At 35.5% G+C, this 27,596-nt stretch overlaps 1 protein-coding gene and 1 long non-coding RNA gene across 2 annotated transcripts in view; one reads left to right on the top strand and one right to left on the bottom strand.

The window, feature by feature from the left end:
- LOC121296611 overlaps nt 1-10,285 on the top strand; it is a 41,720-nt gene extending 31,435 nt beyond the window's left edge. Inside the window, exon 5 of the long non-coding RNA XR_005947079.1 lies at nt 10,259-10,285. This is a non-coding gene — a long non-coding RNA (uncharacterized LOC121296611). The remainder of the gene's footprint in view (nt 1-10,258) is intronic.
- The window catches only part of LOC121296610 (putative uncharacterized protein MYH16), a 55,033-nt gene extending 43,053 nt beyond the window's left edge, over nt 1-11,980 (bottom strand). Inside the window, exons 1-3 of the mRNA XM_041222327.1 lie at nt 11,414-11,980; nt 9,423-9,647; nt 3,980-4,084 (exon numbers count right to left, since the gene is read on the bottom strand). Of these exons, the coding sequence (XP_041078261.1) occupies nt 3,980-4,084; nt 9,423-9,647; nt 11,414-11,557 (474 nt within the window). The 5' untranslated portion in view covers nt 11,558-11,980. The remainder of the gene's footprint in view (nt 1-3,979; nt 4,085-9,422; nt 9,648-11,413) is intronic.
- Between the last annotated feature and the right edge of the window lie 15,616 nt (nt 11,981-27,596).

Genomic DNA, 27,596 nt, shown 5'->3' with positions numbered 1-27,596 from the left:
GGTGATGTGACTTCATCCAGGAGGAGATAGCAGACAGACAGGTAGAGATACGGAAGGGAATGGTGGAATCAGAGAGGGGAAGGAGAGGAAGATCTGAGCATCATCAGCATAGAAATAGTATGAGAAACATTAGGATGTGATGAGGGGGTCCAGGGAGAGGGTGTAGAGAGATAACAGGTCAGGACCCAAAGACTGATCCTTAGGGGACTCCTGTTGAGAAAGGGTGAGGTGTGGAGGTTGAGCCTGCCAGGTTGTCTGGTAGGTGCAACCAGAGAGGTAGGAGGAGAACCAGGTCAGCAAGAGAGGATAGGAGAATAGAGTGATCAACAGTGTCAAAGGCATCAGAGAGATCAAGGAGAATTAGGACAGAGGAAAGAGAGGCAGCATGGGAAGAGTTTAGAGAGTTAGTGACAGACAGGAGAGCAGTTTCAGTGGAGTGAGCAGAGCGGAAACCAGATTGGAGAGGGTTGAGCAGAGAGCGGTTAGACATGAAAGCAGAGAGCTGTCGATGTAATGTGATCCACTCTTTGCTTTTAAGAGTATATACAATGAACAATCATGAAGCCTTAAAATGTTCTCATGATGTGGTAGTACTACGCACATGCAAGACTTTCAGCTCACAGTCTGAAATGATTAATTAAAGGTGATGAACACCCAATGGCTTTAGTGGTTTGTATGCAACAAAAGTAGGTTATGTGGAATCATATTGTCTACTTTTTTTAGTTGATCAACCGATTGATTTAGACTTGTTTTCAGCACTGGAGAGTCGCCTTGGATTGCATTAAGCACATATCTGTGGATATCCCAGCGTATACCCCTAGAAATAAGTGTCTGATGCCATCCAAATGAATTCAGTGGCACAGTAATAGCTGTGTCTTATCCCCACGTGTATGGGTTTATCATTTCACTCCCTTCGTTTCTTAGTTTTTTTTAAAATGTTGATAGTTTTGAACTTATATAAGAAACATAGTCACATTTTTGGCGCGATAATAATAATAATAATAATAATAATAATAATAAATAATAATAATAATAATAATAATAATAATAAACAACACAACTCATACATCATTTACTCAGATACCAATGCTAGTTCAAATAAAATGTCTTGTTTATATATTTTAATGTTTAAATATGTGCTTATGTTTATAGTTAATGTTGTAAGACCTCAGTCCCATTGAACTACTGAATACATAGTTTCATTGCTAAGTCACTTTGTGATTAAAAAAGAAAAAAAAAAAAAAGTAGTTCATGTGGTTTACTGGCAAGTAGCCTACATCTTTAAATTCCCTACCTTCCATCTACATTAAACGAATATTATCATGAGAAGATTTGCTGTCCCAGTGGTGTGATCCACCCTGACATCGGATTCGGAGTGTGAAATGTGCCCCAGGTGTAAAGGGAGGGAGCTCACTATATAATTACATACAAAGCTCTTAACAAAGCAATCATTACAGTTACAAATACTATAGCTTTCCACTTACTGTTGACTGAATTGACTTTAGATATTTCACCTACTTTACATCATTATTCCATTGATACATGAAAGCCCATCCCCCCATTTCCATCCTAGCAATCATTAAAGTCTGACACCTTCAAAGCTGACCAAAAATAAAAAAAATAATTAAGGTAATGATTAAATACTATAAATGTAGAACAAATCATAAGGAGATTTCATGTTTTATGTATTTAATTATTTGGCCACCTTAAGCAAAAATATAAATATACTGCATTTTACAGGAGTTAAAAACAGCACTTATGTAAAGCCGTTATGTGACTTTCAACTGTATAGGTTTAGAAGTCCACTGTATTATACTGTTGCACCCCTACTTTGTTGATGTGTTGCTAAAATGATAAAGGAATATTTAGCTTCTGTTGGATCTGCTTTGAACTGATCACATTTATGACAGTCTTTAATGGATTACTTGCAAAAGAAACAGTTTGCTTTGCACACAATAAAACAAAGCTATTATAAAAAAAACTGGACAATATATGGAAAAGTCAATTTCCACACCCCAAAAGTAGTGGTTTATTAGATTGTTATTCTGGCTTAAGAGCTGGTCACGCTGTTTCGGGTCTTAATGTGCATGATTAGGAAAACTACATAATTACGGAAAAACGTTTATTGCTAAATATCAGACCCTCATACCTTAACACAAGTCTGTCAGAAAAAAAGACTAGCTAAGCATCAAAAGTCTGGGATTGCTTATAGCTTTTTGGACTTAATTTGAAGCTGTTGAACTGCCAACATGTAGTGTTTCAAAGCTGTGATAAATATAGTTATATTAATCCAAGTTAAATGGAGGGTAACTGTTGTGGTATTTACATTGAGGCAGGTGTTAAACTTGTGGTGTAGAATGTGTAGCCTTCTCTTTCTTTTAATATTTCCGTACATGTCTACTTATTGAACTCTGCAATTGGTTTTAGGGATTACTGCATATTAGCAAGAACTGAGTGTAGTGGGTTAGCTTTATTCTTAGACTGTGGCATCATTTAGAGTTGTAGTGACTTGATCCTAAGGCTTATCAGCAAGGACGTTTAAGGCCCTTAGTATCCTCTGCTACAGTCACCACTTTCTTTAGGCTCCATATTAGACCTAAGATGCAGCTAAACTTGAAATAATTTCTATTCTGATTTATACAGAACCTTGAAATATGGAACTGTACAATTCAAGTGTTATTATCATTGTAAATTAAACATTAAATTAATTACAAATCTTTAAGGAATTTTTTATATTTTTAAAGACGTTTCAACTGTGACTTAGTTTTCCAAATTTGACTTTAAAACATACAACCCAAAAATGTTGCTTTAACACTTCTCAGTGGTGCCTCAACATGTAACAGTCGTATTCGAATGAAATTGCACATGCTATTTCCAGAGCACTCTTCTTGATGGGCACACATAAGTTCCATGAGATGTCCACAATAATTCAAGCTAATCCTAAACTAAACTCATTGCAACATGTCATCAGAATTAAAAATTGTAATTGCCCATTTGTTTTCATCTGGTGTGTGATTGTAAAAGCTCACTTTAAGGCCAGCATGTCATCTAAATGTGTGAACCACAATTTGTGGTACTCGGCTAACAAGTTGCAAGTAAGTTGCTCAAACATCTCACTTTACTGAAGCTGGGGTATCTAGAATTGTAATAAGTTAGCACATGGACAAAACATCCTGGATGTCTTCTAACCAAATCAAAAACCACTTCCTCCAACCAGCCAAACATGCAATCAGATGATGTTCTGAAGTTTCTACCCAATAGCTAAATGTTGAAACCACCACTCAGTCTACAAGTTTTTGACACAGCACAGGTTTACTTGATTAAATACCCGGCATGTTGCTCCGGTATTGAGGTTTTACCATTTTTCTTGAAATCCGCCTTGAAAACGTGTGACAATGTAACCATTTAACTTGGTCAGTCCTGTCCACTCTTTTTGTATGTATGTGCAGTACGGTAAGTGGTGCTAGCAGAGTTGAGAAGTTCTATGGTCACATGATTTGAACGAGATAAGGAAAGCTGTTCAGTACCAGCGCTTAGAATACTCCTGGCAATCTTAAAGTCAGGCAAAGGCAGAGTTATAGAAACATGTTCATTTAATATGGGAGCAACAGAAGCCAGAGCCATTCTGATAGAACAGTGGAAACGTAAGAAAGCAAATGCTGACTATTTTATTGTCTTGTGAAGGTTATTACATGGATACTCAATTTGCTCAGACACGGTTTGTCAAAAAACCCATTCAGATGGAGTAAAGACTGATTACCCTGTGACACAAGCTTTGGTTTTGTCTTTTTTTTTTTGGTTAGCTTCTTGTAGGGTCTGTATGGCCTCAAGAAAAAAAAAAAAAAAAACGCACCCTTAGTTATGTTAATAGCATCAGTGCTGCTACTATACTACGCTATTCATTGATAGTGCTGTGTGTTTTGGACCACCCACATGTTTCTGTTATTCCACACAAAGTTGTGTTTCTATTTTTACCAACCTGATTGAGTTCCTCCAGGTGCTCTTTTTCTTTCTGTAGGTTTATCGCAGCCTCATCACTTTGCAACAACTCCTCAGACAGTGTCCGGATGTATACTCCTGAGGTCTAAAAACAAAACCTTTATTGCGTATTTTGCAAACCCTTAAGCTGGAACTAGATGTGACTTGCAGATGGTAACCCACTTTGTATTCTCATTATTCCAATTAGAATCTATCTGTATAGCCTGTCTGTAATGTGCATGCATCTTCGAAAGCAGACATGATGTACACTGACATCATGTATACTGTACCCCAACCCTTCTGGGTAAATTAGAACAAAGTGATTGCTATTCATCCAGCTTTTTTATTTTTTATTCCAACAGAAAAAAAAAAAAAACTGTGACCTTAACAACCAGTGTTTATTTTACACTGAAACACAGAAAATGAACATGGTTTGTTACAACCTGGTTGCCAGAGATACATTACAACCAATACACAGTAGGACAGGAGTTTGAGAAAAACTTAAATATTTACAGTATGTGACAAAGCTACCAATTTAAGAGTACAGGAGTTTTCATAAAAATCAAAATAAAACAATAACAGGACATATGGGCCTTGTATTTAATACAAAACCCATTTAATTACACCTTGATCAATCCTTTAAAGTTTACTATGGTAAAAGCACAGGTAAGGCATGGTAAAGCATAGATACGTATTGTGACCAGCGATGTATGATAAAACATTTTCAAAAACCATGGTAAACCAGAGGAAATGCATAGTATAATTATGGGAAAAGTATGGTAAAAATAACATATAACTTGAAAAAATAGGCTTTCTCTTATTATAGCTTAAAAAAAAAAACAATAAGGTAGTTTTGCAAAATGTACAATTATATTAGACGTTATGCGGCAAAATAAAGCTTTATTAAAAAAAAACAAACAAAACAGCTTCCTTTTAGATTTGATCTGTTTCAACTATTTCCACTTTACTGGCCATACTCTCCTCATACAGTATATGTTTGGTTTCACAGACCCCGATTAGCTCTAGTCTTAGACTGTCTTACCTAAAGTGCAGACAGCACATGTCTCCTGGAACCTTTTAGGCAGGGTTTATATCAACCTAGTGTTTGGGGTGCCAGTAACTTTATTATATACCATCTGGTTTATTTGACATCAAACATGTGTGAGCAAGACTCACAGTTTCTTCACTTATCTCACTAAAATACAATTCTGAACTAATGTTAAACTAACCTATTTGACTTCATAAAACCAGCACAATAATTATTAAAAAAAAGGAACAAAGCTTAAACCACAGGCCAAAAAGTAGTAAGACCTTAATGAATGGTGACCATTTCACCTTTCTGCTGTGTTGATTTAGTGTCATTTAGTTACTTTATTTCAAGCCCAATTTGCAAATGTTAACTCCAATTAATTCAAAGTGATTAGCCTACTGTGGATTTATAAAATGTAACCCGTAATTTAAGACCTACTTAAAAATAAATTGGAGAGATTTACTGGGGATGAGCAATTGTCTTTTTTGTTTGTAGTGATGTTTTTAGTGAGGTTGGTTTTAATATCTATGTTTCTGTGAGTTTTCTATCCCAAGATAGAAAATTCTTACCTTTGGCTGGCAATTTGGAATAAAGACCTTTGAGAAACCTTTTAAAACAATTTGGGTAAGTTATCGACATGAAACTTGAGATCAATACCTCTGTAATGTGTAGACTAAATGGTGATTGTTTTAAATCACAGGCATTTTACAATATCCTCTCTTGCAGTACAGGGGGATCAAGGCAGCTCTTTTAACTGTAGCTGCAGTCTGGGCGTTGTGGGCGGTGTATGCAATGAACAATGCAATTCAACAGAATAGCCTTTATTATCAGCTGCTCATATGGGAAATATTTCAATGTACAGAGATACTGTGAAAACATTTTCAAGTCTCTAGAATTATAATAATGTTGTACTACATTATTTGCAAACAGAAATAAACCATTTAGCATAATTTATTTTAATACTAATATACCTGTATTTCTGCTAAGATTTGGACACTGATCTATCTCTATGTACAGTAACAGTTTTGCTCAAACAATTTATTTGATGCAAAAATAAAGGTGTAGAACTGTCAACTGAACTTAACTGAGAAACTATATACAGTAGACATAGCCTACATATGCTTCCTGGTATGAGGCCATGTAAGGGCTTGAATAATTACAAATACTGTTGGTTTTAATAAGCACAGTACATATTTTGATAAACACAGAAGACTGAGTGCACACAAATATTACAAATGCAGGAAACTCTTTTCAAAAGCAACAAAACGTATAGAGATGTGTGAGCTGCTCTGATACTGAATGCTCAATGTTTTGGGATTGTTATGACTAGTGCCTATACAACATAAGGACATGAGTGCATATAACATGACAACACAGAACATCAATGGAATTTTTAAATATTTTGCCCACTTTACTGGTAGTGGAGGAGAGATAGTTGTTGTTTCTCTCACCTCAATTGCTTCTCTTTGTTTTGCAGCATTTTTTCACTAACAGACTGAGAGATATGATTACTGTACAATAGAGGAATTCACAGAAGCAATGGCCAGAAGCATCCAACAGGTCTGAGGCTTCATAATAGGGCAGATAGGGTAGTTACTTTCAACTCTACAATGAGAGGTAGTGTATACCATTTTATATTCACCTTTCAATGACAGTATGGCTAATATAGTTCTCAGTTCCACCCATAATCATGTTTGGTCTACTATAACTGCATCCATTCTTTACCTTCCCCAGCATTAAGAAATCTCTACCAAATTTATGGCATACTATAACAGTACCAATTACAGCGCAAGGTTTGTGTTTTTTGGAAGACCCAGACCCATTAAGAATAATTTTCATGAAGTTGACATTTGGAAGATCCACAGAATATGTAAAATATGTATTATACATTCTACATATGAGAGGGTATTGGGATAGCATGAGACCACCACAATTGTTACTGTACATTTATCCCCAAAAAGGCTGAGTTTGAAATTGCTATAGATTTCAACCAGTTAATCATCTTGGTTAAAAAAAAAAAAAGGTCTTTTTGCAAATAATGATATAAGCAGAAACACAAAAGAGAATCATACAGATCACACATAATAAGATATGAAACAGATTAGAAATTAAAGTACAGGAAAATGTATATGATGTAAAGTATCCCTTTAAGTATCCCACGCCTGTGTTCTAGTCACATTCCAGATCGCCTGTCAAGTGCACCCTGAGGGTGTAGCGAATCCAACACTGAGAGGTGACAGGGGACAGAAGTTCTAGTATGTGAGTGAACACATATGTTGCCAGAGTAAATAGATATGGGAGTGTGTAACTGGTTCGGTGTGAGGGGTAACAGAACTATATTACATGCTGACTCCAAAATGTTGTCAGTTTGTATAATTCTTAGTTTAAATTTTGTTTGTTCCTGGTAGTGAACTCTTCGCCTACATTATTTGCTATTTTGTTGTTTTTATGTCTAATAAAGGGTTTCTTTGATGCTGCCAGATGGCTGTGCAAAACATCCCACTTAATTTGTTTTGAAAAGGGAATTTGGTCTTAAGATAGGAGTCACAAGTTTTTGAGTGAACATGGATCTAAAGTATTTATTCCTAGCTGATACATCTCATTATCTCTTATCTCCAAGCCTCTCTTACCCACTGATGCAGGTTCAGTTTTACATACAATTAATTAGAGAAAGTTCAGGGCAAATGCCTGATTTGACAGTTTTTTCCGTCTAACAAACGGTAGAAACTGTAGCTTTAGCAAAGCTTCTGGAGCACTGGTTTGCATCTTGTCTGTGATACTACATCAAAGGAGTTTGTCTGAATGGCCCACAAGTGATCTAAGAAAAATGATTTGATCTTGTGGCCACGAGATATTAAGGCATGTGCATGAGCTATATATTTTTTCTCTCATGTCTCCTCCCGGGCTCCTACACACTGCAAAATAACGCTGATCATCTAAAAATTCTGAGAATGATCAAATAACTAACACTAGCAAACTCACAATAAAAACATGTCAATCACTATTTTTTGCAATAAAACTATTTAGATGTACAAAAGGGGGCTTATTTCAATCATATCATGGTCGTATGGAGGTAGACTATAAATCGTAATTTCAAACAACCTTTTTACTGCCCATTTTCTTTAACGTCTTCTGTTTAAAATATAGAAAAATGTAACTAATTTATTTGAAATGTTGATGACTGCATCTTAAAAATAAAGCAAGGCAGTATCCATATTTAATAACTGATCCCATGTAGGTTTTTATTTGGAAGAGCTTAGTGTATTGTGGGAAATGTAGTTTCTTAGCTTAAACTCCAAATGAATCACTTAATAATAATGAGAAAAAAAAACAGCAATGTTATACAGTGTGGCTGTTATTTCTAGTCTTCTAATAGTAAGTGTTTTCTATGTTAAAATCAAGACCTCGAGTAAGTTAGGAATGTTAGTTGGCTATTTGTTTTAATCCATTTTAAAGTCGGCTGGTGTCTGAAAGTATTCCAATCCTTGTAATAATTTCACATAATATTTTAGTTGTAATTAGAATTACATTAGGAAATTAACCCAGGTAATGACTCATAGTATACAAAAAGAATGGTAATTTCACAGATGGTAGCTTTATTATGTCCCCAAACTATCTGGCATAAAATCATAGTCCTTTATTTGAGTTAAACAAAACCCACTCATATAGCTTTATCTTTTCATTAGGTTCCTTTTACTTATTTGGAGAGAAATGTTTTGAATTACTAATGTGCCAGACATTTTGTTCTTAATTTCGTTACCTGAAGGTTTAGCCAAAGTCTAAATCAAAAGAATATAGGCTGGTTATTATCCACATGTAAATATTATCCTGGTTTTATAAATCTTATGAAATAAAATGTTAGCATCAAACATACCACTAATTAGTCTAATTAGTTTCAACAGTTGTTATTTTATATTCACATTTAGTGAAGTTTAAATGGTTATCTGTATTTCTACATTTCTATTACAAATGTATTTTTTAATTCATTTCAAAGCCTCGGATATCAGCAACTATAATCAAGTCTTTACTCAACAGTACAAACCTTACCTGAATAATACCTTACAATACAAGGTAAACAGTAACTTATTATATTTATTATATTATAATTATTATTATTATTAAGTCATTTAGCAAACGCTTTTATCCAAAGCGACTTCCAGAGACTTGGGGGTGAACTATGCATCAACGACTGCAACTTACATCTGATCCAAAGTACAGAGCGTAAGAAAGTTAAGTGACTTGCTCAGGGTCTCACACAGTGAGTCAGTGGCCGAGCTAGGATTGAACCTCCTAGTAACAATTTTCTTTAACACTTTCTTTAACCACTGGACCAAGCTTCCTGATTGTACCTTAATACTGGCAAGCAAGAATGAAAAGATGTGCTGATCTTATCTTGAAAAGGGTTTAGTCTCACCTGCTCTTCCTTCACGACAGTCAAGGTAGCCTCTAATTCCTCAAGGTCCTGTTTTAGGTTGCAGCACTCCGTCTCTAGTCTTTGTTTGTGCGTGGCTAGTTCAGCTGTGCAAGACTCTTCCTCTTCTAGGCGATTACTCAGCTTAGACACCTGGGACTCGAGCTCCTGTTTCACTTTCCCCAGCTGGGTGCACCGCTGTTCTGTCTCCAATAAGCTCTCCTGCTCCTGTGAAGAGGAGGATTGGGAGGTTTGGAGATCAGGACTTTGCAAACCAGCAGCTTCCATTGCACTTAGGTTTTCTGTCACTATTACAGTGTTAGGAACTTCCTATATAAATACCATGTGAAAATCAGGAATTAAGCTAAAGCTAAATACGGTAGGAATACCAGTGTCAGTTATATTAGTTTTGTCACAGATGTTACTTACAAATCCTCACTTAAACACGGTTTGTCGACAGATAAACAGACAAAGATAAACCAGCAAAATAAATAAAAATCTATCTGCCCTTTGCTGGAGATCCTGTTACAACATCAACACCCACTGCTGCATCAGTGAAACAGAAAAACCTCCTCTGCTCTACATTCGTATAAGCTTTATTTATCTGCTGCTGCAGCAATGTGCCACTAGTTACCCTTTTTATCTTGATCTTGAAAATTGCCAGGACACCCAAACATACCGTGATCTTTAAAAGGCATTCAAAAGATTGTGATTATTTGACGAAACCCAAGCACATAATTTTCCATAAATGCGCCAGTGTTGCTTGGACTGGTTACGTTCCATTTGACTTGAAAGCCTCTCTGTCTCTCTTTTTTCTCTCTCTCCCTGCATCTGGCAAGCTTCCAAGGGAAAAGGGAGCCCCCCCACATACAGAACGTTTCCTCTGGACTGTGCCAGGTAGAGCCAAGGAAAATAATAAGTTTACTGTAAATGTTTCGCTGAGGCGAACTCAGAAGCATTTTAACTCCCAATATCTCAGCATTAAAGGGTGTTATACATTTTGAAATGAGCTATGAACACGTATCAAATACAGTGCCATCTAAGTTCTTTACCGATCTGGTCTAAAGTGCAAAATCATTAAAAATCTAAAGCAACCCCTGACTCATTGTATACTTTAGGCATAAACCTCTGCTAGCAAATGATTGACCTTCACAAAACAAAAAAAAGAGAAGCAGAATTATGTTATTAAAGCATGTTATTGTTGTGTTTCCTGAATCCAGAAGTTATTTGTCCAGAAATCTTAAAGCCATGCCATTGTTAAAATGCAATATATTTAAAATTCAGAGAGTGTACAGTGTTCACGTGTTTTTTGTTTCACAAAAACAATACAAAGGCATGTTTTTACAAAATTGCATGTTGAACATAATACCCTAAAGACCTTTTACTTTTCTGTACAGTATAATAGCCTTTTTAATAGCCTGTAACAAACTTATTATAAGCAGTAGAGTATTTCATAGAGCCATAACTAGCACAGTTACAAACATTTACATTAAAAGTCTTTCTCTGTGTCTTTTGAATGTAGTGAAAGCAATTTGTAATTCAATGACAATCAAAGAATATTCAAAGACATGGAGGAATACTTTTAATCGAAACATGTGTCATTGCATATACTAATTTTCTTTAAGTACTTTGAAAAGTAAAGAGATGATATCTTAAAGTCTAGTAGAGAAATCCCAATAGCCTTGGTTTTCTGACTTGGACCATTAGAATAAGTTACATGTCATCACACTGTTAACATGATTAGATAGCACACCAAAGGATTAACCCACCAGAAGGCGGGACCATGAGTTGTCGTACAGCAAGAAAAAAAAACAAAGCTGGTGTTTTCAGTTAGAGAGTGCACTTCTCTAACATCCTTATCAGATGCAGTCGGCTGCAGGATTCTGCATTCCTTGTTTTTGGCAAGTGCCATATGAAGTTAAAACAGTCATCACATTCCAGGTGCGACTCGATGGGAAGAGAAAGACTGCTGAGAGAGAAAACCGAATACCTACAGCTGCCAATTGTTCCTCCAGAGTCATGCTAAAGTTATCCCAATCCAGGTCTTCTGGATCAGGGTCTGTCGGCCATCCGTCTTCTGAACCATCAGAAAGGGACCAGGATCTCTGCAACTTTAACACCTGAGTCATCCTGGACATTGTGCACCTTCAGCGCATTCAAACCCGAGTGTGGAATCCTCTTGCAGTCAGGCAAGTGAGAGGTAATTGTAGGGGGCAAGCTGAGAGTTCTGCACAAGGCTTTGGCAGAAAACGGAAACCATGTTGTTTGAGAGACACAAAGAGTAATTCAGAACTGCCTCCCCCAAGGCTAAACCTGTCAGTTCGGTTTCTTCCCTCCTCTTTCATTGCTTCGATCTAACACCACACCTTTTGTTCCCACTTTCTTTGTCTCTCAGGTGTATCTCCCTTCTGCCTCTTGTCTTAGTTAAAAAGCAAAACCAACAAGCCCGGCAAAGCTGTGTCAGCTCTTCTGAGCTAGAGGTTGACCTCCTACTGAGTTACTGTCATAAGTCAGTGCTTTTGGTCTGTTGCCTTATCCCACATACTTTTACAATAAAAGCTGCTTGCATTCTGTACAGGTGTTCCATGTGTTCCTTATACAACTGCAGATGTATCTTGCTGCCCTGAGGCTGAGGTATAAGATGACTGAATAAAGAAACAGTTTTGCCTAAACCTCCCTGGTAACTAGAGACTACTGATTTTTTTTGCCTACATCCACTGTTTATATATCAATATTAAGACCTATTTCCTTAAGCTCTGGGATGAATTCTCACTAATTTGGGTTTGCAAATTCACTTTAGTTCCATTTACAGTCTAATCTTAAATAACACATCTACGATATTTACCCTGTCAGACTGGTAAAGAATCTTTCACTACAGAATAAAAGTACATTCTCGACGTATTCCAGGCTAAGAAAGAATAATGCGCATGGACTCACAGACTGCCTTCCTAAATAGTTATATTTTAACTTAAACTACAGTGGCACCAAAGATTATTCAGCCAGTTATTAACTGCCTTGAAAAACAACATCACTTGTCTCCATATCTACTGTAAGTTTAATTATATCTATCCTATCATCTATGAACATAGAATTTCTGAAATATAAATACAATCAATACATTTACACATTTCTTTGACTTCAGATAGTTCAGATGGTACAGTATAGACAACGAAAGGACACTTCCATTGTGCTAATAAAACAGAATCATCTGTCTAGATATTATTATAACTTATATTATAATTACCAATACTGCCAATAAACCAGTTTGCTGATACAGAACACAGACAAATAGTAGACAATTCAGTACTAATACTTTTAGATGGACAGCATGTAATTAAATAATGAACATTAGAGCAGTATACTTCTTAGCCATCCAAGTACTGTTTGTTTCTGATGTAATTATTTTGTGAGACTGTGATTGAAATTAAGAGGAAGCAACCACAGCTATATCGTTTCGTTTTTTCTTAAGAAATGTTTTACAGTCCCATTATAAATACTGGAAGCTAGAAGTACCACAGAAAGAGGTTTAGCAACAATGTATAAAGTTACTGGTGTCCCAATAATCCAGTGCAGTCCTGGAGTAAAATATACTGCTGGTTCAAGAATGCTAGTATTAGAACACTTCTGCTTCTAATAAGTATAATACTGATAAGTACAAGTTGCTTTTTTACACAATCTGCCTTTACAGTACATGTTATATAACCCACTATTACCTGATGGGTTCCTGTTATTGTGTTTTTAAGTCATGTTAGTCATATAATAAATATAATAGCAATGCAATAAATATGCATTGCTTAATTTTGCTTTGGTTTACATGATCTTTGAAAATTTCTAACGTATCCATTTAAAAAATAATTTAGTGCTTTTTACCCATTACATTAATTGATATATATCACTGATATATAGAATAGTGTGTACGGTATAAAACAGCATGTTACAGAAATGAACGTTTTGTCAAATAGAAGATTCTTAAAAACATGTTCAAAGTGAATATGCCATGTGTATTCACTTAAAATAAAACCAACATTGCAATACGTAACATTGAAGAGTCTTTTCATGAAGGTACATGCTAACAAATAAAGCAAAATAACATGTCTAAGCTTACCTTATAATTTGAAAAATAATTAAAAAAAGGAATATAGGCAAGCCAGCAATATATTTCTTTTCATCTCTATGTCTTGTCATAGTCATTCCACTCAGAACAACACTACTTAACCAGCTTACAACCAACCTCAACACATACATTCACATAAAGAACGCACACATAAATAAATACAGTATATACAGCTATAAAGCCAACTATGAAGCTGTAACACACAGTGTAGCTATAAACATGTATCAGTCATGGACTTGTGTGTTTAAAATTATGTCTGCATTGAAATCACTTAATCTAAAATCTTGACATATACATTGAAATGTATTGGTGCCTGATAAGAAAAAGGCAAACTACTATGATGTGCAGACATAGCAATACATGTTTAATTGCTACAGAGGTAGGTACATTTTAAAGAAAGTTCAGAAAGTAGACCAGTTTTCACTGTGCTAGGACCTATGCCCTTTACAAAACTACCTACTACTTTGAAACAAATAGATCCTGTTTTCCCATAGTATATTTTTCAACAGCATTGCATTCTGCTTTAGTTGTTACAGTCCAAATTAAATTTTTCTTGTACTTTCATTATAAGCTTATAAGGCAATCTACTGCTTAAATAATTACAGGTGTCTGCTTCAGGTCAGCTCACCAGGCGCCTGGCCAATAGGGGGCGCAGTACCTCTATCCTCTATTAATTTTCTGTTCTATTAAAAATCAACCGTTTGCCTATTATTACAGTGGAGCACAAAGACTGAAGTCTGCAAATCCCGGAAAAGTGCACCAGCCTCTTCATACAGTTACCAAGAGAAGTAAAAACTTGAAGCACAAGGTAATTCCAAGTTAGAAAGGCAATTATTTTAATAGTCTGGAGGGTTTGCACATCATAATCCAATTTAAATCCTTTACACGTTTTTTCCTTGCTGTTTAACTGTGCCAGTAAGTTATTATATGAAATTACCAGATGTGATGAAGCCAGTCTGCATAATTTGTATTTTACACGTAACGATTGTGTCAGCAAAGAAAGAACCTCTGGTTTGATGTTTTGTTGGTGCTTTTGTATGGTTAGAGGAAGAGTAGCCAAACACTGTGAAAACACATGTATATAGAGAATTAAGAATGGCGGGTTTGCTATAGGAAACATGTTCTCTATGCTCAGTATGCAGCATCCTCAAGTATTCTGGACACACATATCATTGAATCTACTGTACATGCTGACTAACCTTGAGAACTTGGGCAGCTGTAATTTAAAATTGAATCATTTTAATATCTGTAGTCTTTGCTAGCAGTCTCTCAAATGTACCAGAATTCTCCACATTATCTTGTTTAGTTACCATAAATGTAAAGAGGGTTTGTTATTGTGTTGCCATATTAGGAAATAATGCAATTTATATCCTGACTCGAATAGTGGACTGCCTTATTGTGTCAAAGTGATCTTGGTGGAATTTGTGCTGAAGGTTGACATGGAGAAATGTTTTTCATATGATAAATTTCTGTTAATTCCAGCAAGTCGTAACCCGTAACTGCAAAGAATTAAAATATCTTCCTTCTTGGGGTCTCTCCTGAAATGTATGCGTCTACTTATTTCCTATTAGGAACCAAATGAGGTTTCACGTATCAGTAAAATGAGGTATGGAAATGGTTTCCCAGGCTATGAAAAAAAAGATCAAAGTAGAATAATGACCCAGACTTTTAGAGCTCAATTGCAAATCAATTAAATTACATTGTTTTCCAAAAGCAGTTTTAACAAGAATCATTGCCAAATTACTTAAACTATTTTACAAGAGAAAAAAAAAGTAGGATATTATTAAATTTGAATTTTATTTTACAAGGAATATTGTTATTTGTCATTGTCTCTCAACCTCAAAGCAAGTTAAAAGAAGTACCAATGGTACCAATCCTCTCTACCCTGCTCTCTGACCTCCCAATGTATCTGCTGTCAGATTGCAGCACCCCCTACTGTTGGATGTATGGGAATGAATTAGATGAAGATTATTGTTATCCAGTTCTTTGGAAGTCATCACTATACTGTATTGTATTACTAATGTATTATATGTCTATTGTATTACATACTAACACTAATATATTTTACTGCATTACTTCAAAACCATTTGTTATGCATTTTATACATTCCACTAAAGCAGGGATGCCCAATCCTGGTCTTGTAGGGCCGGTAGCCCTCCTGGTTTTTGTTCCAACTGTACACTAAATTGCTTAATTGGACCCATTAAGTTTCTAATAAGTGCTTGATTGGTCCAACTAACTAGTTTAGGGGACAGTTGGAACAAAAGCCAGGAGGACGCCGGCCCTCCAGGACCAGGATTGGACACCCCTGCACTAAAGGGTCAATCCGAACACGAACCAAACTCCAAATTCTCAGCCAGAATAATGAATACTAAATACCCCAACACAGTATACACCATGTAGTAATTATGTATCTGCCAGTGAAACTGCTGTATCAATTATTAGCCTATAGTATTTTTTTTTTATTATTAAGGCACACATCACATGGTTAGCCAATTAGGCACAGACTGACAGAATGTTTTATTTATTTATTTATTTTTATAAAAAAACATATCTGATTTTATCTTCAAATACATTAACGGTGCATTTATTTTCCTGAATCACTTGTTTCACTGATGTTACACAGGAGAAACAAAGAAAAACTGATTTTTTTTTTTCTTTTCAGACATTGCTAGGATTTTAAACCAGGTGAGTACCAGTGACAGCATGCTGTTTGCCAAGTCTGCAAATGTCACTCACAACTTTTATTTACAAATGACCATTGTTCAGTAAAACCTGAATACAGAGGTCAACCAAGGCTGGTCAACGGTCAACCATTGACCCACTGGTGGTGGAGAGGTGGAGGAGAAGACTTTCTGAACATTTTTTGAAAGAGTGGCTCTGTAAGACTGATTTGGAAATAGGATTGAGGGAAGGTGGGTGAACCTCGCCTCTAGAATTACAATAAGCCTGCAGTACATCTTTCCATAAAAAAATGCTCGTACAAGTAACTTCAAATTGGAGCATCTGTAGTTAAATCTTGACGTGTCGAAAATCTTTCTTTTCAACAAGGAAATCCATTCACCAAATAATAAAAAAAATAAAGTTATTTAAAACAAACAATAAACAGCTTCCAAAAAAGTTAATGGAAAACAAAGAGCACTTGTTGGCATGCGTTGCTGATAGCTTATAACAGAAATATTGCCAAGTTTGTCTACAGAAAGGTTATATTGGAATATAGGAAACAGAACTGGCAAGTCAATGCAGACCCACACAAAAACTAAGGCAATAACAAAGTTCTCTTGCTGTGCTAATATTAAATATTCATTTAACCCCCAATATTCACTTTCTTTGCAAACTACACTGAACTTTAATATATTAAATTCCTGCTTCTATCAGTAGGGATAGATTGACTCTGTAATCATTTTGCCCAAGAATGGTGCTTTATTAGCATAACAGCATAATTTGAGGATTGAAATAGTGCTTATGGTTAAGCTGTGTGTAATGAATAATATTAAGATAGCAAGTTAAGTAACACACTTTTTTTTCACACAGCTATTTAAAAAGTAAGTTATTTCAAATTAAATTCTTTTTTTTTTTACTGTCCCTTATGACGTTTGCAATAATTCGGAGTGACTCTTATTGCAATTACTCAAATACTCAAAGTATGGTAAATTATTGTGTTTAGAGTTAGGATTAAGGTTAGAGTTACATTTAATCTTAATTCTTGAGGACACGGTTGGGTAATCTAACAGTTTTCAGGTTTATGGCAAATGGCAATTCCTATCTGAATAAGGAAGATGGTTGAAATGGTATTTCTGTTCGATAGTGTTTGAACCAATTGTTGATTTGGGTGCTGTGCTGAATGATATCTAGGTTTGAAATAATTTACCTGTTATAGCAATGTATTTGCTTTTAGACTGCAAGTGATAACTCTCTATGTATTGTTCATTAATACTGACTGACTGAATGGTGAGCTATAAAAACCTGTAAGTTGGATATAGGCACAGTTTTCCAGCATGGACCTAAAGTAGGGGGCTCGTTAGAGAGTGGTACCAATAAGGCAAGTTGTAACATTTGATTGCTAACTTCTTGTGCAATAACCAATTTCATAATATTTCAATTTATATATTATATATATATATATATATATATATATATATATATATATATATATATATATATATATATATATATATATATATATATATATATATATATATATTATATATATATATATATATATATATATATATATATATATATATAGTGGCTCTCAAAAGTATTCACCCCCCTTGGACTTTTCCACATTTTGTTGTGTTACAACATGGAATCAAAAGTGATTCAATTAGGAGTTTTTGCCACTGATCAACTCAAAATAAGTCCATAAAGTGAAAAATAAATCTACAAATTGTTCTAAATTAATTACTAATACAAAACAGAGAATAATTGATTGCATAAGTATTCACCTCTTTGAATCAATATTTGGTAGAGGCACCTTTGGCAGCAATTACAGCTATGTGTCTATTTGGATAAGTCTCTACCAGTTTTGCACATCTGGACACTGCAATTTTTGCCCATTATTCTTTGCAAAATTGCTCAAGCTCGGTCCAGTTGGATGGGGACCTTTGGTGAACAGCAATTTTCAACTCTTTCCACATATTCTCAATTGGATTGATGTCTGGGTTTTGACTGAGCCACTCCAGGACATTAACCTTTTTGTTTTTAAGCTACTCCAGTGTGGCTTTGGCTGTATATTTGGGGTCATTGTCCTGCTGGAAGATAAATCTTTTCCCAAGTCCCAGGTCTCTTGTAGACTTCAGCAGGTTTTCCTCCAGGATTTCTCTGTACTTTGCTGCATCCATTTTGCCCTCTATCTTCACAAGCTTTCCAGGCCCTGACACAGAGAAGCATCCCCATGGCATTATGCTGCCACTACCATGCTTCACGGTAGGGATGGTGTTCTCAGGATGATGTGCGGTGTTAGGCTTGCGCCAAACATAAGGCTTAGGGTTGAGGCCAAAAAGCTCTGTTTTGGTCTCATCAGACCATAGATTTTTCTTACACTTGGTGTGAGTTTTTTTCAACAATGGCTTTCTTTTTGCCACTCTCCCATAAAGGCCAGTTTTGTGAAGCACCCGGGCTATTGTTGCCGTATGCACAGTGTCTCCCAGCTCAGCCGTGGAAGAATGTAACTCCTTTAGAGTTGCCATAGGCCTCTTGGTGGCCTCCCTGACTAGTGCCTTGTCACCTGGACACTCAGTTTTTGAGGACGGCCTGTTCTAGAGCTCCGGGGGATATTCAATGCCTTGGAAATGTTCTTATATCCTACCCCTGATTGGCGCTTTTGAAGAACCTTATTCTGGATTTGCTTTGAATGTTCCTTCATCTTCATAATGTAGTTTTTGTTAGGAAATGTACTAACCAACTGTGGGACCTCCCAGAGACAGGTGTATTTAACCTGAAATCATGTGAAACACCTTAATTGCACACAGGTGGACTCCATTCAATTAATTATGTGACTTCTAAAGACAATTGATTGCACCAGAGCTTATTTAGGTGTGTCATAGCAAAAGGGGGTGAATACTTATGCAATCAATTATTTTCTGTTTTATATTTGTAATTCATTTAGAACAATTTGTAAATTTTATTTTTCACTTGGACATTATGGACTCTTTTTGTGTTGATCAGTAGCAAAAACTCCTAATTAAATCCATTTTGATTCCATGTTGTAACACAATAAAATGTGGAATAGTCCAAGGGGGTGAATACTTTTGAGAGCCACTGTATATGTTCCTCTAAAAGCTGATTTATTTGTTTTATAAGCACTCATATAAAATATAAGCCAAAACAAGCCACAGTTATGTCTGAATAATCCTGTATCATTAGTGGTTTAGTTTTAAAGGCCCCTAGTTTCTATTTAGTATAAGTGCGCTTTTTTTGAGGAAACTAGGTCTGTAAACCAGAGGTTAATGTCTGTCAGATATCCACTGGTGTGGAGAGATCTGCCCATTAAAATTCAGCAAGTGACAAGTTGTTGGACTCCTTCATTGCTCAGATTAAAAAAAAAAAGTCTGGAGGCTTGAAATATCTTGAAATATCTATATCACCACAGTGAAATAGATACCACTTTTGAAGCTTAGTGTAGTCACTCCACTGCACGATTTTTGCAATTGGGAGATGCCCTGCATTAGATACAGACAAGCTTCTGTGTATACAACCCCTGGTTATAAGAGATGGCTTCTTGTTTGGTCTCCCCCTGGCTGCAAAATGTGTAGTATACTGTATTTTATACTAACCTTAATACATTTGCCTTAATACATACTACTACAAACTAATATAAACAGCAATATTAGGAATATATAAAAGAAACATAACAGACAAACAAAGCAGACATACTTTAAAATGATATATTTTAAAATGATGTACATATTACAAAGTACATTCAATCAAAACATTTTTATCATACAGTTTAAAAAACAAATTAGGGCTGGTTGCATATATAGGTATACTATTGTAAGGTATAGTCTTTTATAATTGTCTAATGAATGTATTTCATTTTTGATAATAGTGCATCATTTTTAGATCGATATAGTGATACTGTAGTGTAGTATTGAGTTCCAAAACATGCAATCTTTAGGTCCTACTCTGAAAAAAGCTGCCTTACAAACATTTTACTGCATTTGGGAACTTCACAAATGCACACAACTGTTTTGTACCTCACAGTTGGGAAGCCTTTATAAGAAACAAAGTCAGCAGATAAAGACTTCTGTATCATCATTGTTGTTTAATGAAATAAAACAATTAAAAAGCAAGCATAAACCTTAGCGTAGCCCAAAAATAGATAAATAAATACAATAAAAATGTACCTAATGGTTGAGAAATATCACCCTTTTCCTAAACCTGAGGCAAAACAGAGGTAAGGCAGTAATGACTTGTATCTGGTATAGATTAGTTACAGAAATTCCATTAATTGGAAACATGTTGTCTTTCCGAAAGGAGGCTCCACCCATCAATCTCATACGTTACCAGTTTGACCAGTTAAATAGGTCTCTTTGCCCACAAACCCTTGTTGTTTCTTTATTTGGTTCTCCTCCTCCCTGCCTCTACCCTGCAGCATGCCTTCTAGGGGGAAGGTGGCCTCAAGTGCCACTTGTCCTATCCGCTGGCCGAGCCATTCTTAATCACTGTTTTGCATTCATCTCAGCTCGGCCAGCACGGGGGCAGCTATTGAGCTCCAATGGACAGGCCATGGGCCAAATTGTAATGTGACTATATTATGTATCTGTGGGTTATTATTTTCATGTCAGGGATAACTGTTTGCCAATTATTCATGTGCCATCAGGCATATCTTTCACAACCAATAAATTGTTATTTTTATTATTAAGTGGATGTCTTCTTTCTGAATACAGAGTTCCATGTAATGTATTTTTTTTGTTTCCTGAGCTATAATGACTATAATGTAATTTACAATCTGTGTAATGACTGTAATGTAATTTATATGATCTACTGTTGCAAGTGTTTTTATCTTACCAACAGCTGATCAAAATTTCCTTTATCACAAAATTTACCATCACTATTTAAGCTCTAAATACTTTAAAAACTATATTTACCTTGAACTTTTGATATTTCATTGGGTAACCTGAGGAAAATAGTCCTTAACATAATTAGAATGGAAAAATGACACACATAGTGAACATTTTATTATTATTATTATTATTATTATTATTATTATTATTATTATTATTTGGATAACATATGTATTTATTGGGGTCTTACTCTTTCTTATTGTAATAGTCCATGTAGTTGGACTCAAAACTTGTTGGAGGCGGGGCATCATTTAAGCAGGTAGGGAGTGGATTGGCTGGTGCAAATAGAACTAAAACAGAGTTGGCAGTTTGACTGGTTGGTTTTGAGTGAGGGTGTTGTTTGGATCCAGCTGATGACAGGATTGTGGACCAATTGTGTATTTCCTATTGATTTGCCATCCAGTAGCCGCGAATTGAGTCTTTCGATTACCGTGACCTGTCACAGACACATGATTTAGTTTGTCTCAAGACCAGAATCAGAAAGTATGTTTAAATCATTTTTTTTTTTTTTTTTTTTGTCAGATTATATGTAGATTAGAATGTCTTTATGCGCAGATTGATTTAAAATTTAATTCACAGTTAAGCACTTCAACGTTCCAACGGACATCTATGCAAAATAGAAGCCCACTAGATCTGGAAGCTGATTGGCTGTTCGCACTCAATCGTTTTCTAATACCACTACTTAATACCATCGCTATATATTATATTATATAGATATATAGTATCAATTATATATATATAGATATATATTATATATATATATTATATATGTTTATACAATACGGAAGAAACTATTATAGAAGGCTATAGTGCAGGTGTATGAGTTTAGGGCCAGCCACTGTTAAGATGATTTCTGGCCCCTAGAAATTTGTCTGAACAAACATTGACAAGCATTCAAAATAACGTCATTCCTGTTAATGCCACTCTTACTGTCACCACATTAAAATGCCCTGGAAAAAAATAAAAGTCACATACCTGATTTCCAACCCACTTTAGGAAATAAAAGCATATGAATAGAACGTTTACATTTAAGTTTCCCAAAAGTACTGAAATATACTACAGCAAAAAGACTTTTGCTATATCTGTGTTTTAATACTTATGTTGCCAACTTAATAGTGAATGCATGAAAAGACTATTTTCAAAATTTCTATTTACGTTAAAGTGATCTTAAAAGAGTGTAAAAGGTTTTGGCAACAATTCTATATCATCTATATGAAAGTATATATATATATATATATATATATATATATATATAGATATATATATATATATATATAATATATATATATGAACTTGAATGGCGCATTAAGCGAAAGCGAATGAAAACCTCATTCCTTTCTTTAAGCAGTCCCGCATTCTTCTCCTCGAGTTCCTGGACTCTGGACACCAGCTGCCCGGTTTTCTCAATGGCTTTCTGAAGTTCTTCTTTTTCTCTCATCTCAGCTTCCAGACGGTGTGGCAGCGGTTTAACCTGGGCAGCGTAAAAATGAATTTCATTCGTCTTCAGTTCTGTTTGGTTTCCCCAGTTACGGGCCTGACTGATTCATTATTATTACTTTTTTTAAAATAATACACATTTCAACGAACAGTAGAACTTTCAACTTGCCAGCGGTTGGAAACTTTTAAAAATGTAAAGAAAAATACAAAATCATTTAGTCCTTGTGGATATCAAATAATAGCTATATATATATATATATATATATATATATATATATATATATATATATATAGATATCTATCTACCATTTGGTGCTGACTATGTTTGCTGAAGTGTTATTTTACTGCATTAACTATAGATAAAGACATTTTCTGATTATTTCCACCTTCTCGGATGATCAGAAAGTTTGCTATCATCGTGCTGCAAGAAATGTAAAAATATATATTTACTAATATTAATATGAACACAACCATGTTAATTTTTACCACACAAGCAGCTGTCTTTGTCTAAAGAATGCAGGAAAAGTAGACGGTGTCTCTTATAAGGACTGCTTGGAATTGATTTGGTTGAGAAAGTTTGTTACCTGCAGAGACTAAACAATGGCAAATGGTTTTAAAATAAGTGTATAGTCCATTAGGTCTTCATGAATTTTCTTTGTACATTTTTGTAAACCAATGCAATGGTTCCCCTTCATGAGATAAAAGACTAATAAAAGTTGCTGTCTTTAAAGGCTTCATGAAATCTTCATGTTCATCTCCTGGTCAATGAATAAGTAAGAGTGTAGCAGTATTTTACAATGTGCCAAATTTCTTGGTGTCTGTTTACTACTTGATTCATAGTTTGCTTGTGGTCAATCTAATTTATTACTTTGCCAGTTTTGTCATTCCTCAAAGGTAGTTGAACCTGTTAGGACACAAGCTTCATTTTTCCTTTGAAACTAGTGCTTGTCACTATGTCAACAGGGGCAACTTGTTGAGCTTTATAACACATTCCATCCTGTACAAAACTATAGTCTTCCAGGTCATTCAATATTTGAATAGTGGATATGCATAGAAAGGCCAGCAGGGTTCCTGGGTAAAAAGGGCAAATAATGGGGGAGATGTAAAGTTTATTCAGTCTTTAATAGTAAAGTTCTCTTTACCCAATTGTTGTGTGACACAATTTTATAGTCTAACTTAATCCAAATGGGTTCTTATGAATATTCATGGTTATTTAAAATGTTTTAAATTCTTTCCATATGATAAATGTATATAAAAAAGATCTCCTGCTGCACAATGTTGAAGCAAAGCCAACACCAAAAACGTTTCAAATGGAACTAATTTTCTTCCTCTGGTTTTTATTTTAAATTTGAACCAGGTTTAAAATGGCCATTGCCACTTTATATTTGTTATTAGCTGATTTATACAGTGTGGGGAATGTTCTGTGGTATAAAATGTGTTAACCCAGTGCGTGTTTAGCACATATTAGAGAAACAGGGATGAAACAGCAATTAACCAACATTTAACAAGATTATAGGTTTGGTCAGCCAGAATTTTACCCTAGGTGTTTCTTGTAATATATTCTTAGTATTAAACTGTTTACATTAAACCACATTTGTTTGTCTTTGTTTACATTTTTATGTTGCTTCCCTGAGCTGCAGTAGAGCAGCTGCTGTAGATAAATAATATCAATAACCTCTTGCTGCTGCTGCAGGTGATAGCAGACTGTGCCAATGTAGGTCACACTCTGACCAGAACTTAAGGAGGACTGTAGCTTTCATTCCTATATGGAGTTATGGGCCACTGAAAAACTGTTTCATTACAATATATCTAGCACTCCTGTGTTTATGTAGTCATATTATTCAATGTGTATTATTATTATTGTTTATGTTTTTAATTGTCTGTCATCTTTTTGTAAGCAACAAAGATCTGTATACATAAGGGCTTTTATTTTTGATGCCATCTGAAAAGTGAATTGACTGGTTCTTTTTAGTATTGTCTGAAAGTTCTATTGTTCAAAAACAGCCATAATGGATTCCTGTAATCCATGTACAGTAAATTACTTAGGTGTAGTTCTAATAAATGGGGATCTAAACAGTGGAACGAATTACTACTGTCCTTAAACCTTACTGTATATTAACATATTGTTAAAGGACGAAAGTATATATTTAGATGATGTTAAACAGAGGGCATTAGTCTCTGGTGCTTGTGTTTATAGGATAAATATCCATTTTCAGGGCTGTTTGAGGAGTGTTTTCAGTTGAAACATATTTCAAAATTGTATATAAACTACTGACTGTTTAGCCTTACTTTCATACAACGGTGTTTATATGTGTAGTGGTGGAGGGAATTTGAAGGGAGGACAGAGACTCTTAAAAAGTTTTCCCTGTTTTACTTCACTAATATTATCCTAATCACTTGTAAAGTAGCCACCGTTTTAGGGATATTGTAAGATTAGCATTTAAACCAGTTTGCTTATATAATGTGGAATGAGTATGTACAGGATGGCAAGGTTCTGGTATTTAAAGGGATCTAAAAATTAAATGAAAACATTGTGTAATTTATATCCCAGGATAGTAAGGAAAGTATTCACCATAGTACATAATAAATCGTGAAGCTTAAAACACTACATTGGAAGTGACTTATATAAACACCAAACTTCAAAATCAACCACTAGTTACATAATTCACCACAGTGCAAGTTGGATCGGTCACATTATTAATTTACAAACATGATTAGCAATGGCATGTCAGGAAATGTAAGAGACAGATGCATCTTTCTCAAGCACAGCACTGTCCATTTGCTATTAATTAATCACTGAAATTATCATTTGAATTAATGTCCAATAATACAAGTTGATGTGAACCAAATAGGAGGCTGTGTGGTCCAGTCGTTAAAGAAAAGGGCCTGTAACCAGGAGGTCCCTGGTTCAAATCCCAGCTCAGCCACTGACTCACTGTGTGGCCCTGAAGCAAGTCACTTAACCTCCTTGTGCTCCATCTTTCAGGACATTGTTGCAAGTGATTCTGCAGCTGATGCATAGTTCGCACATTGTCTTGTATCTTGTAAAGCGCTTTGTGATGGTGGTCCATTATAAAAGGTGCTATATAGAAATAAAGATTATTATTAACCCCTAAGCCATTAACTGTAAAGTTGCAGCCCCCTGTTGCAAGTCACTTTCAATCACATGGGCTGATAACTGGTGCTAAATTGACAGGCCATTACTGGGACGAGTCTCCCATGTGATTTTCCTGAAGGACCCAGAAGCAACGAGGAATGGTCACGTGTCACTCCAGAACAATTTACATTCTTGTCACGTTGAACCAGAGCTGCCTTTACTGCCCACGTTTGCCAAAAATCTAAACCCAAAGGTGTTTGAATATGTTTTGTCCACCCTGTGACTTCATTTTAAGGCATGATATCCTTTAACTTGGATCAGAAATAACTTATTTTGTTTTTTGTTTAATGGCAAGGTACAAAGATGATAAGAAAGCCTATTTGAATGGAATGTACCATACTTTATTATGTCATTTTGAAGAAAGAGCCAGAGACAAAGCCTGGAATGAAATGTAAATATTTCAATAAGCTGCACATAAATACAACAAACAGACCTGAGGGCTTCCGGTTTCTGACTTGCATTTTGATTTTCAATTTCAGTCAATCATATGTAAATTGAAGACAACTGGCACAAGCTTGGCATAGTTACTACTAGACTGCTTAGTAAATTTTTAACCTACATCAACCTGCCAAAGCTCAACATGTTTCTACTTGTTTAATGCCAAGCCTAATAATTACAACAGTATAACATTTACATTAATATCTATAATTACATTAAATGAAATTAAAAGTAGGGTTACGTATTAATATAAAGCAAGTACATCAGTCAGTTTTAAAACAATATTATCTATACCTACAGTGTACCATTATAAATGTGACTGAGTGACAGATGTATTTTAAGACAGGAAGACATACATCTCCACAAAAGCACATAGGGAAATAGCAATATAGGTCTTCTGCTTTAAAAATGGTACTATTAAGGAAAGAAACTTAAAATCAGAGGATTGCTGTAGATGGGAGGTTTAGCTCACTACGCTAACCTTATTGGCCAACCAATTCTATATAGACCAAGCTCTTTTCATCTTTCACTAAATGTATTGAAAGCCTTTCTCCTCCACATCCTTTGCATTTCCCTTCTAGGAGTCTTCCATCACCCGGCCATGGTTGACCGCTGACCAACGCTGGAGGTCACACCTCAACTGAGGGCAGTATCCAGGGTGAAACAGTCTAATCATTCTACAATCTTACTACATCTAGCAATGCTGTGCCTCAGTCTTTGAACAGTAAACACACTCTGGTTCAGCTCAAACCATGCAAATTGGCATGCCCTCAATATAAATAAACCATGCAAAGAGCAAGGTGCTCAGGATTATGCTAAGAGAATAAGTAATAGTTGTACTGATGGTAATAAGCAACCCAGTTTTAAGGCCATTTTGATGAATCCATGCCATAGGTATGCTACTCTTTATTTGCTTTGCATTACTTCCTGTTACTTTGTTCAAACATGTCCCAATTAAGCATCCATTCATTTAAACTGATTATGTGTGGTATTTCTGAACAAGAGAATGCAAAGCACTGGAAAGGAAAAAAAGAAGTTTGCCACAAACCACAAAATCTGGGAAAACTTTTTTTTTTTTTTTTTTCCGTAATCTATTGCCTCAAGAAAAAATAAATCTTAAAACAAACTTTGGCAAGATGCTGAAGATTTTTTTTCATTCTTTCTATGAATTGTTGAAGCTAGCTGACAGCAACTGTCGATAACTTTGGAGGAGGCAACAGACAACACACAGTAGAATACTGTAATATATTTACACACGGTTCTGTGTGTGTAAAAATGGGGGGGGGACGCTCAGCCGCAGAGCGCTGGCCCACCAGGGGGCGAGAAAAAGGGGTTGTGGGGGGGGGGGGGGGGGGGGGGACTGCAAGCGGGGAACGATACGTTGGGTAGACCGCAAAAGGAGGGAACGAGGGGAAGAAGGGGGGGGGGGGGAAAAAAAACCGCGGGGGGGGGGGGGGGGAAAA

The sequence above is a fragment of the Polyodon spathula genome, chromosome 21 (genome assembly GCF_017654505.1).
Source record: "Polyodon spathula isolate WHYD16114869_AA chromosome 21, ASM1765450v1, whole genome shotgun sequence".
Lineage (NCBI taxonomy): Eukaryota > Metazoa > Chordata > Actinopteri > Acipenseriformes > Polyodontidae > Polyodon > Polyodon spathula.
This window is presented reverse-complemented; position numbering and strand designations above follow the sequence as displayed.